Source organism: Ambystoma mexicanum, chromosome 14, assembly GCF_040938575.1.
Source record: "Ambystoma mexicanum isolate Mex_15411 chromosome 14, UKY_AmexF1_1, whole genome shotgun sequence".
Lineage (NCBI taxonomy): Eukaryota > Metazoa > Chordata > Amphibia > Caudata > Ambystomatidae > Ambystoma > Ambystoma mexicanum.
Genome location: NC_090940.1, coordinates 88,174,324 through 88,186,485, shown reverse-complemented (window position 1 = coordinate 88,186,485; position 12,162 = coordinate 88,174,324). Strand labels below are relative to the sequence as shown.

General features: G+C 47.1%; 1 protein-coding gene across 7 annotated transcripts in view; it reads right to left on the bottom strand.

The window, feature by feature from the left end:
- The window catches only part of RYR3 (ryanodine receptor 3), a 1,751,462-nt gene that overhangs the window by 571,289 nt on the left and 1,168,011 nt on the right, over nt 1–12,162 (bottom strand). For all 7 annotated transcript variants that reach the window (XM_069638568.1, XM_069638566.1, XM_069638573.1 and 4 more), the window contains 3 exons: nt 8,154–8,277; nt 6,732–6,847; nt 6,224–6,291 (listed from right to left, as the gene is read on the bottom strand). In XM_069638568.1, coding sequence (XP_069494669.1) covers nt 6,224–6,291; nt 6,732–6,847; nt 8,154–8,277 — 308 coding nt within the window. The remainder of the gene's footprint in view (nt 1–6,223; nt 6,292–6,731; nt 6,848–8,153; nt 8,278–12,162) is intronic.

Below are 12,162 nucleotides of genomic sequence, written 5' to 3'. Positions count from 1 at the left end.
TTCTAGGCAATAGGATGTGAACGAGTGAAATCCATGGAGTTGCTTGAGGGTGTGTAGTGGGCGTGAAAGACTTGCAAATCTGGAAATCTGGAAAAAGGTCAACTTGGAAAAATAGATGAACAAATTACTTACCCCAGATATGTATTCTCCTGCTTTGCAACTCTCGATAACGTTTCCCCCAGCAAACACATCGTAGGCACTGGTGTTGATGGTCGTCGAGTACTCATCTTCTTGACCGGAACGTGGCTTCGATGCAGGTACAAATTGCGTGCTCGGTGCTGCATGACCTCAGTTGTCATTTTTTACCCTTGCACAGCAACGTTAGGGATTAGAGACAAGGTTAGCTGTTCAAGCGTTAAAGAAGCTTCATTGTATAATGGTATTAGGGAGCTCCTTAACCGTGGGGTAGGCTGGGAGGGCGATGAGGAAACTTTGGGAGGAACATCCAGTAGAAAGAACATTACCAGTGGTAAGTAATTTGTTCTTCTGATAGGTTGTGTCCTCCCACAGATTCCTCATCTTGTCCCGGGAGGATAGCTCAGCGGCAACGTGCACGCCTTGGAAGCAAGACGACACAAAGCAACACAGGTTCGATCCCCGGGTCTGTGCTTAGAAACCTCTGAGTGTTTAAGCGCGTTATAAATACACAACTAAGACACAAAAAAAACTATTACGCAACTAAAAAAACAATTTCTGTAACAGCACCTCGATGCCCGCGTGCTGTGTGAGCACTTTAAAAATGAAAAATAAAATAAAAGAAAATCTTAGATAGACTTGCACAGCAGTAAGACCATTACAGAAGAGGGGGGGAAGGATGATATGATGATGACACCACTTTGACACTCATTTGCAGACACTGAATCCAGGCAGTAGTGTTTTGAGAATGTTTATATAGAGGACCACGTCACAGCCTGACTGACTGATATCCTTTACATATATCCCTCTTTGGAGAGCAGAGGTAGCTGCCACACCCATAGTGGAGTGTTCCCTGAATCCTTTAGGGACTTCCTTACCCGCTGTGGTGTGGCATTCAGAAACACAAAGCACTATCAATCTAGAGCTGGTTTGCTTTGTTATTCCATTGCCCGTTTTCGGGCTGGTATACCCAATGAATAGCTGATCTTCCAGTCTGAATTGTTTCCCCATGGTGATGTAGAAACTCAAAGCTCTCCTAGGGTCTAGCCTATGCAGACTTTCTTTCTCCTTGGATGTATGAGAAGGATAGAAGGTGGGCAAACAAATTGCTGATGACAGGTGGAACTCTGATACGACCTTCTTAAGGAATGAAGGATGTACTCTAAGAGTCACCTTGTCGATAGAAAAGATTGTAAAAGGTTACAGGACAGGGCCTGCAATTCACTCACTCCCGGGCTGAGGAAATAGTGACCAAAAATACCTTATTCCAGGATTGTAGCCTCAGAGGGCATGAATGCAATTTCTCAAACTGGGAAACCATGATAAATGTTAACACCAAGTATAAGTCCCATGCGGATACCATGAAGGGTGTCCGAGGGAAAGTGTTAGTTAGGCCTTATAAAAACTGCATCACCAAGGGGATCGAGAAGTATGATCCTTGTTCTGCTTAAAAATGGATAGCACTGCTAAATAGCCCTTGATGGTGGTGACCTACAATTGCCAAATGAAAAAGGAAGGACAATACTCATGAGGTGTCGCATAAAAAGGGATCCACATCCAGAGCTCTGAACCAGCTGCAAAATGTCCTCCAATGGCAGCATTATAGAGCTTTAGTTGCTGGGCCTCTAGACGAAAGAACACCTCCATCATGTCTTCCAGATTGTCCCAATCCTTAGCCTTTCAGAAGCCAGGCATGCCGGTTAAGGGTGTGTATGCTCAGAAGAAGAACCAGCCCCCTCCTGAAAGAGAAGGTCTGGTCTCCGGGGACAACGTTTTGGAGGACAGATGGCCATGCCCAGAAGGTCTGAGTATCACGTTCTCCCGCCCAATCTGGTACAATCAGGACAATGGTTGTTCCGTACCTCTTCAGCCTCCTGATGACTTGAGGGATGATGGGAATCGGTGGGAATGCAAACAGGAGCTGGAAGTTCCTCTCCACCACCAATGCGTCCCCCAGTGCTCCTCTCGGGGGACAATTCCCTGGATCAGAAAAGCTTGCACTTCCTATTCACACTGGATGCAAACAGATCTACTTGAGGGGTTCCCCAGAGGGTGAAGATCTCTAGGAGAACTTCCTGGCAGAGCTTGCACTCATGGGAGACCGAGCACTGCTTGCTCAGGGTGTCTACCATCGTATTCTCCTTCCCGGCGAGGTGAATTTCCACAAGCAGATCTTGGCCTGTAATGCCCAGAATCAGAGCGGCATCACCTCTCTGCACAGGGGGAGCAGCCCTACACCACCTCCCTTGTTGATGTAGTGTATGGCCTCGGTGTTGTCATGATCAGGACAGTCTTCCCCTACATGGAGGGCAAGAAGGCCATCAGCGCCAGTCTGATCGCCTCAACTCCAACAGAATTATTTGAAGTTTTGTCCTGCCAGGGACCATAGCCCACTCACGATCAGCTCGTTCAGGTGAGGGCACCAGCCTTTCAGAGATGTGTCAATGACTACAGTCACCTCTGGCCGTGGCTGCCAAAACTGTTCTCCCACCACCACGTTCTCTGTGCAAATCCACCACAGGAGGTCCTGAATGACTCTGCTCGGGACTTGAATCAAGTCTGTCATACTGCCAGAGAACTGCGACCATTGAGATCTGAGGGCCCATTGGAGCGATCTCATTCTCACCCGAGTCTCTGGCACCAGGAAGATGCAGGAGGTGGCAGGTGTGATTGAGATGATCCAGGACTTGATCCGAAGACTGTGCCCTGATTAACCAATCGGCCAGGTAGGGAAAGACGTGACTACCTCCTTTCCTGAGACTGGCTGCCACCACTGCCAACTGCTTGGTGGAGACCCCCGGGCACAGGTAAGCCCGAAAGGCATAACTCAATACTGGTAGTGAGTGTTGCCTATGACGAACCTCAGGGACTTACTATGCCTTGGATGGATCAGCACATGGAAGTAAGTGTCCTGTAGGTCAAGTGATGCCACCCAATCATGAATTTCTAGGCCTGGAGGATTTACGAGAATGTCACCATCTTGAATTTGTCTTTCCTGAGGAACTGGTTGCAGACCTCCATCCTTCTTTGGGACAAAGCATATAGTGCAAGTACCAGCCTCTGTTCCTTTACCGTATAGGTACCAAATATATGGCACCCTTCTAAAGATGAGGGGAAACCTCTTGCAGGAGCAGTGAGTCTGGAAGAGGAGGTGGTCTGACCAGGGGGGTTCATTCCAGAGGGTGCTTTAAAAATATAATGCTTTAAACTTGGGAAACTACCTGAAGTGCACATGCATCCAAAGTAATGGCACACCATTCTTGCGATTGGTGAGACAGACGTCCCCCTACTGGTGTAGTGTAGCAGAAGTTCTTAAAGAGGTTTTGCGGCATAGGCAGCACTGGAGGAGACTGACACAAAGGCGGTCTGTGTTTTACATCCCTTTGACGGGCATCAGGCTGCTTACCTTTTTGTCCATAGTTGTAGTAACGAAAAGGCTTGTCCTTCCATTGAGTGAAAGGTTGAGCATGTGCCTTATCACCGCACCCATTGACTTGGATGTGTGCAATTCCAGGCTGTCATCTGCCACTTGGCCAAATAGATATGTGCCGGCAAAGGGCATGTCAAGCAATTTTGCTTGAACATCCTGCACAAACCTTGACTTTCTGCACCGGTGAATCTTCACATGCAGCCATACATCACTCGCGTCCATGTCGAGTCCTGACTGCAGGGATTGGTGCATGGCTTCCTTTCCATCCTCCACTATGTTGAGGAAACCTTTCATCATTTCACTCTAAGGGATGTGCTCGGGTGTCTCAGTTATAACAGACCATCAGGTATGTGTATACCTAGACAGAGCACATGAAGCATTGACTGCTTTAAGTGTCATACTTCCAGAGGCAAAAACCTTTGTTGCTAAAGCATCATAATGCTTATCATCCCTGTCAGGAGGTAAAGATGGATATGCGCTAGCCTGGTTACCCACAGTTGAATCTTGTACTACAAGACCATCATGTGCTGGATGTCTGGTTAGGAACTGTGGACAAGATAAGGCTGGTCTGTACTTCTTGGTAAAATACCTGTGGACTGCTGTCCCCAAGCAGGGAGTCTGCCATAGCTCCATGAGGGGATTTTTGATGGCATTATGTAAGGTAAGGATGGGTTCAACGGTTGTACCCTTGTCTAGAATGTCAGCCAGGTCACATTAGGGTCTGTAGCTCAGTGGACTAATGCATTCACTACAGGGGCCCTTGTTTGACCTCATGGACACAGGTTCGAATCCTGGCAGGTTCTCTCAGCCCTTCATCCTTCTGGGGTTGAGAAAATTAGTACCATTAAGTTGGGTAACAATAAACATCTGTTATTAGCACCAAGATGCCCCTTCCCTTCAGGGGTGAACATGCGCTTTATGTTACGTTATGTTATGTGTCATGTTACATCCCGTTATGCCACCAGGTGGGCCCCAACCGAAGGCATCTTAGCCATCATCCTCCTATTTGCCACATCAGAGTGGGCTCTAGGATCTCCCTGTGGGAATTCCACCTCAGGAGAGGTGTCCAAGCCACTTGCGTCGTGCAAACTGTTCAGAATGTAAAGGAAGGCCCATGGGTTCATACCCAAAGGGAGCTGGGTCGTCATCCTCATCAAAAATGTCCTGAAAAGAGGACATAAAATCCCTCGTATATGTTGGAGTAAATTTACTTGAGGGATCTTTGACTGTCTTCAATGGATTCTTTTTTTATGTCGATGGTGTCGATGGAGCTGACGGAACATCGAAGAACGCATGAGGTGCTGATGTAGTTGGCGGCATCGACAGTCTTCGAATCGAGGATTTCACTGGTCTGTGGCTCTTAGCTGCACAAGGTGGTTGGTGACCTGAGTCCTTGCTGACCTTGTCGGGTGTGGTGGGCTCAGTAGTCTTCTTCCAGGAGAAAGAGAGAACTGGTGGACCAGTTTCTTGAAGACCTTCATCATTTTGATGCAAAACTCTTCCCAATTCTCAGCTGAGGTGGATTTAGACGAGAAACGTACCTGTCTCTGTGGGGATGAGTCTGTTGATGAATGCTTCCTCCTTCCCTTCTTTTTCGATGAGGTAGTCACTCCTCGAGTAAGATCGTTTATGATGTTTATTCAACCGTTTCTTTTCCTACTGGGGAGATTTATCAGAGGCAGAGCTCTTTTCGTCGCGTCTGATCTTCGAAGGCATTGTACTTGGGGACTTCGACGATGAGCGACTCTGGGCCAATTTAGAGGCTCTCCTTTAAGGCGTTAGATGTCATAACTTGACACGAGCCGCAATCTGCCACAAAGTGGTTGGTACCGAGGCACCACAGACAAACTCTCTGAGGATCGGCGAGTGACATTTTTGTGCCACAATCACGGCTGGGTATGCATAAAAAAGTGAGAGAGGTCATGGGGCGCCGAGTGCGCTATTTGTACCCGGATCAACGTCATGTCCGGTCACGAATACGATGACTGAAGGACCATCAACGCCAGTGTGCACAGCGTCATCTGCTGGGAAAAAGGTTTCAGAGAGCTGCAAAACAGGAGAATAAACATCTAAGTTGAGGAATCCGTAGGAGGGTGCAATCCATTAGAAATGGGAATAAAGATCTCATTGCAAAGGAGCATAATGTTGAAACCTCAAAAATAGGCCTCCTCTAAGAAAACTGCTAATTGATGCTGATGGGATTTTAACAAGATTAGATAAACGAGTGATGTTACGATATGGTTACCCCATGATTTCCATTCAGCAAATCTTGTCTTATGTAATGTTTGAAATTATGCAATAACTCAAAGATAAATATGAACTAAACGAAATGGGCTACATGCCCGTAATGAGGATTATATAAGCATTTAAGTGATTTGATCCAGGTGCCTCAAAAAGGGACAGTACACTCCCAGTACAGTCTACCGTTGCAGGGAAAATAAGCCCTTATATCAAAGCTGCCACTGTCCTGCAAATCCTAGGACTTAGTGCTGGTTCAATTGAAGCATTGTAAGAAATGTGCTGTTCAAATACGACAAAATCACGAAAGTAGCACGCAAACCAACTCAGCAGAACAGAAAGTCTTAATGAATTTTAAGAAATTCCTTATCTGAAAATAACAATTACTACAGGTTGCTATGTAAAAGAGCATTCACTTACCTTGGCAAAGAATTTGATTTCCTGCTCATGTGGGGACTTCTCTGATTTCCCACTACTGACGATGGCCTCTGCAAATACACATTGGGTGACAGTGAATAAAACAGCATTGCATCACAAGTCCCAACTGTTAAGGTGAAATGTTATTCATGTTTCTGTGTGCATAGTAGTTATAAATCAATCAAGTAATAATATTGATTGGTTATTTGCACAGCATGCGATAATCAAATAGAAATGTGAAGGTGCTTCACGAAGTTGGTAACAGTCCTGCTATTGCCCATCTGTTTTGCTACAGGTTGTATCTACCTGAGATGGATCATCCAACATTCAAACCTGTGACCTCTGGGTAACACCAGATTTCTGAAGTTGGTTCTCGGCCACACTAAGCTCTCTTGCTGGCTTCATGAAGCAAGCACACTATATTGGCCAGGGAGTGGGGACGGGCCATTATTTGCAGTACGATGATACGCACACACCCTTAAAGCTCATTCAAAAAGGACTCAAGACTTACCCAAGTGTGCTATAAACTCCTGTGCTGAATCAACATACTTCAATATCTTCTTCAAAAATTTAAATGCAAATCTTTTCTCCATTGATGAGGCATCCAGTTCCATATCCTTCAAGCCCCTACGAGTAGACGGTGAAAAACAGAAGTATAAATATACTCCGATTGACAGAAAGGTTCCCGCGGGAGTAGTGTTGACCCTCATCACAAATTGCGAACCATATGTTCTCTAGGATGTGCAGGGTCTATGCTGTAACCTAGGTCCACAGTCTGAAAGGTCAGGTAACTTCAAAAAGTCATGCATTTTAAATCCACGAGGGCAGAATAACAACGGAATCTCCAAAAGCCGACAGTCCCACTTTGGGGGAAATCAAGTATTTTAAGCTTCAATGCAGGCAATATCCCCATAAAGACCCTAACGTATCTTAGAGCCAAAGCCGGGCGCTATGCCATGGTTTCCATAGGCTCTCATCTCTGCTTTTAACATTCATGGCCCTTTAAATGACTTGCCCAAAACCTAATGGTGTATTTGTTTTAATTAGAATTGCTTGCTTCAAAGTTTAACTGTCTGCATTGGTAATTACATCCATTTTTGCACATATAGACGGAGCAATCTAGTGCTTTACATAGAATTTCTAGCATGATTTTTGTTTCCGGGCTACCACCAAGTTTAGAATTTAGGTTTTTGGGATCCAAACTCAGCAATGTAAGAGACTAGACAAATCTCCTCCTATTTGTTCCAATGGTAAGACCGACCACATTGTGGCACTAACATTTACTCATCTGCTCCCAAATTGCGCTGCACTGCTCTACTCAGGCAGATTAATGTTTATGAGGCAATGGTACACAGGAGGAGGGCTGACCCTGTTGGTAATGGCTGCCACCCAAGTTAAGGGCCGGATCTTAGCAAGGGCACGTTAAGCAAGCATTTTAGGTGCTTTTGCCGAAAGCGCTGGCCCAGTCACGTGTGCTTAATCACCATTAGTACCCATAATTTGAAGATGTGGGTGCCATTGGGGTGTTTTTACAACTTTTCCTTTTGACGGGGCCGAGTGTGGTGCACAGAATGATGATTTCGCCTGCTATTGTTCTTCACGTTTGCATGCCACCTTGCAAAAGTGAAAAATGTGCATGAGGGGAACCTAGTAGGCCGCAAGTGCTAACACTGGTGACCCCCCTGCGTGCAATTTGCATTTTTTATGAAATAACCTGGAGGGAGACATGGGGTAAATGCCTAATTCAACAATATCTATCAGTAAGGAAGGTGGGGCTGGGTCAGTAGTGCCTGAACGCATAGCAAGTACCTGAGAGATCAGACTGGGTAAAACCTAGGAAGCAAGCAAGGGAACTAGGAAGCACAATTCAAAGATAAGGTGGAGCATAAGGGCAGCATGCGCTTTTTTTCCTGAAACAAACCTTATTCCCTACCTGGATATGGCATAGCCATTCACTTGAAGAAACTTAAATAGTTCCTGAGCCTTCTCCTTGTCACGTGACTTCTCTTTAGCCGTCAGTGTATCGTAGGGAACCAGCAAAGGATGGCCGCCCCCACCTAGAGGAGGGAGAGGAAGATCTGTCATCAACCAGCACTTTCTGCATGTGCCCAAAGTGCTGCATCTCCTTTCACAGTGTATCGTCTATCGTACCAATGTTTGCTTGGTGCACCACCCATTGTGCTGGCCCAGCACCATAAACTAGGAAAGAAGACTGAGCAGCAATGCTATGTTGCTTGTATGGCCCTTCTTCAGAGGAAAATATCGTCCCAATAGTGTGTGGGATCCCAGAACTTGTTCAGATGTTCTGAGAGCCATGATATGTTATAATCCCCAGCAGAGGAAGCGAGCAGCGCCAACCGCAATGGCATGCACAAAGCAAACAGCAGGTCAACCCATCATCGCTAGCAGTGATGCAGCACCAACCGCAATGGCATGCACAAAGCAAACAGCAGGTCAACCCATCATCGGCAGCAGTGATGCAGCGCCAACCGCAATGGCATGCACAAACCAAACAGCAGGTCAACCCATCATCGCTAGCAGTGATGCAGCGCCAACCGCAATGGCATGCACAAAGCAAACAGCAGGTCAACCCATCATCGCCAGCAGTGATGCAGCGCCAACCGCAGTGGCATGCACAAAGCAAACAGCAGGTCAACCCATCATCGCCAGCAGTGATGCAGCGCCAACCGCAATGGCATGCACAAAGCAAACAGCAGGTCAACCCATCATCGGCAGCAGTGATGCAGCGCCAACCGCAATGGCATGCACAAACCAAACAGCAGGTCAACCCATCATCGCTAGCAGTGATGCAGCGCCAACCGCAATGGCATGCACAAAGCAAACAGCAGGTCAACCCATCATCGCCAGCAGTGATGCAGCGCCAACCGCAGTGGCATGCACAAAGCAAACAGCAGGTCAACCCATCATCGCCAGCAGTGATGCAGCGCCAACCGCAATGGCATGCACAAAGCAAACAGCAGGTCAACCCATCATCGCCAGCAGTGATGCAGCGCCAACAGCAGTGGCATGCACAAAGCAAACAGCAGGTCAACCCATCATCGCCAGCAGTGATGCAGGGCCAACAGCAATGGCATGCACAAAGCAAACAGCAGGTCAACCCATCATCGCCAGCAGTGATGCAGCGCCAACAGCAATGGCATGCACAAAGCAAACAGCAGGTCAACCCATCATCGCCAGCAGTGATGCAGGGCCAACAGCAATGGCATGCACAAAGCAAACAGCAGGTCAACCCATCATCGCCAGCAGTGATGCAGGGCCAACAGCAATGGCATGCACAAAGCAAACAGCAGGTCAACCCATCATCGCCAGCAGTGATGCAGCGCCAACCGCAATGGCATGCACAAAGCAAACAGCAGGTCAACCCATCATCGCCAGCAGTGATGCAGCGCCAACCGCAATGGCATGCACAAAGCAAACAGCAGGTAAACCCATCATCGCCAGCAGTGATGCAGCGCCAACAGCAATGGCATGCACAAAGCAAACAGCAGGTCAACCCATCATCGCCAGCAGTGATGCAGCGCCAACCGCAATGGCATGCACAAAGCAAACAGCAGGTCAACCCATCATCGCCAGCAGTGATGCAGCGCCAACCGCAATGGCATGCACAAAGCAAACAGCAGGTCAACCCATCATCGCCAGCAGTGATGCAGCGCCAACTGCTGCGCCAACAGCAGTGGCATGTGCTGACATTGTGCAAGCCCATCATCCCCAGCAGACGACGTGGGCAGTGCCAGTGGGAGCGGGTCCCTTTACAGATCCTGTTTAAAAACACAAGAGTGTCCTCCATGCAATTGGAGGGAAGACAGGCATGCACCCCTCACCCAAACGACAAAGTGAGCATGCAGTAAGGCATGCGGAATGGAAGTCCCAGAGAAGTGTACCACGAAATTGTGACCTCCCCAATCCATGCCAACAGAAATGCTATGTGCGGACCGTGCCCAGTCCCCTCATCCCCAGGAGAGGACGTGTGCAGTGCCAACAGTGATGGAATGTTCTGACAGTGCACTTTGCCATTAGATCGCTCCTGAAGCAATTCTCACTTTCAACATCAAGTGTTGAGATGTACAACAAAGGCATACAATTGTCCCGGGCACAGGCTGGGCACTAATGAGAGAGCCCCTATTGAGCTCAACCAGAAAAAGGCGCACAAGGGATAAACGGTGCATGTACATAACAATGTCATCTCTGGCAAGTAGATACAGAAATTCCCATTGACAACTGAACACCGTACACCCCCTTACAGTCTTTTATGACAGGAATTCACCCCAGAATCCATCATCTCTTATTATATTAAGTGTACTAGCTATATCTATACATTGTCCATGGCAGAGGAATCTGTCCCCCTCAACACCCAGATATCCATTCCCAGATGCCCTCAATATATTGTATAGGCACTCTGTCTTTGGGCAGCCTTTGCTTGCTGTACTCTTTCCTCCTGGTCGAAATGACATACCAACTTTCAACAAACACAAATGAACATAGTCCGGTTTCCAGTTCCGAGGTCCCATACAGACATGTTTTCAAGATACATTAACCAGGAGCATACACTCAAACAACCACAGCCTCTCATTCTTTGTTCAATCGAAAATAGCATAGGGGATACTCTAGATTTGGTTGAGGGGATACATGTAGTGCAATTGGTTATCTCTATGACTGTTTTAATTCCCATGTTATGTGATATTAGGGCGTACATGCTCATATTAGTGCTGAGATGATCAATTGACAATTGTACTTGTTTTTGACTCACAGGAGAAATCTTTTGAAATGGACAGAAGAACAAATTACTTAACTCTCCATAATGTCCTTTCTGATGGATGTTTCTCCCACAGATTTCTCATCTACGATACTCTATCTTCTGCACAGGTGATCTTTGGAAAACTTTTCCCCACCACAGTGTGCAACGAGGCTCCATGCCGGCTCCACCTGACTAGCTCTCTGCTGCTGAGGGGTCACAAAACCTAAAAGAAAGTGTCCTAGCGGATATGGGTTGTTTGACCTACAAAACCTGACCTACTGCCGATTTGACCCTACTTCCGCACCCCTCGACCTCCCCCACCTCAACCTATGCCCTTTCCCCACCCTACAACTAAATAAAATATACCATTTGACCTACCGAATTCAACCAAAAATCTTGCCCCAAAAGGGAAACCAACCAGTAACGTTTGGCAGACATGTGCAGTGAAGCCAATGTAGACTGTTGGCAAATGCCCAAGACAGGGACCCCCTCTTTCAGGCAGAGCTGGCAATCAGATCTCTTGTAGAATGAGCTCTGAGAACTGCAGGGTCATCTTTCCAGCCAGAACATAACCTTCCAAGATTAAGATAATGATCCACATTGACAGGGTTTGTTTGGTCGCAGCTGGCCAGCAGGGGCACCTGCATAACCCACAAAAAGCTGGTAATCGTTCATTACATCCCATGTCTGAGAGACTTAGCAACTGAGAGCCCACAGTGGGTCCAGCTGATGGACTCCCCTTCTGCCTTGGAGGGATGAGGCATACGAAAACATACTGGAAGATAAATCTTTTCAGAGAGATGGAAGTCTGAGATCATCTTCAGGAGGAAGGAAGGTTTCACTCTCAATGTCACCTTCCCTTTCGAGAAAACCAAGAAAAGAGGTTTAACAGATAACACTTGGAATTCACTCAGTCTCTCGCAGAAGGGGTGGCATCCAGGAAAATCACTGTGAAGGTGAGCAATCTTTGAGAACAAGAGCAAGAGCAAGGGGTCAAACGGAGCACCCATAAGGAATGCCAACACTAAATTTAAAACCCACGCTGGTACCACAATCTGGCATGGTGGAAGCTCATTGCACAATCCCTGCCACAATTGCATAACAGTGGGAATTGTGAAGAAAGAGTCTTGGTCGGGATCTTTTCAAATATCGAGATAGAGGCCAAGTAACCCTTCACAGTGCCAAT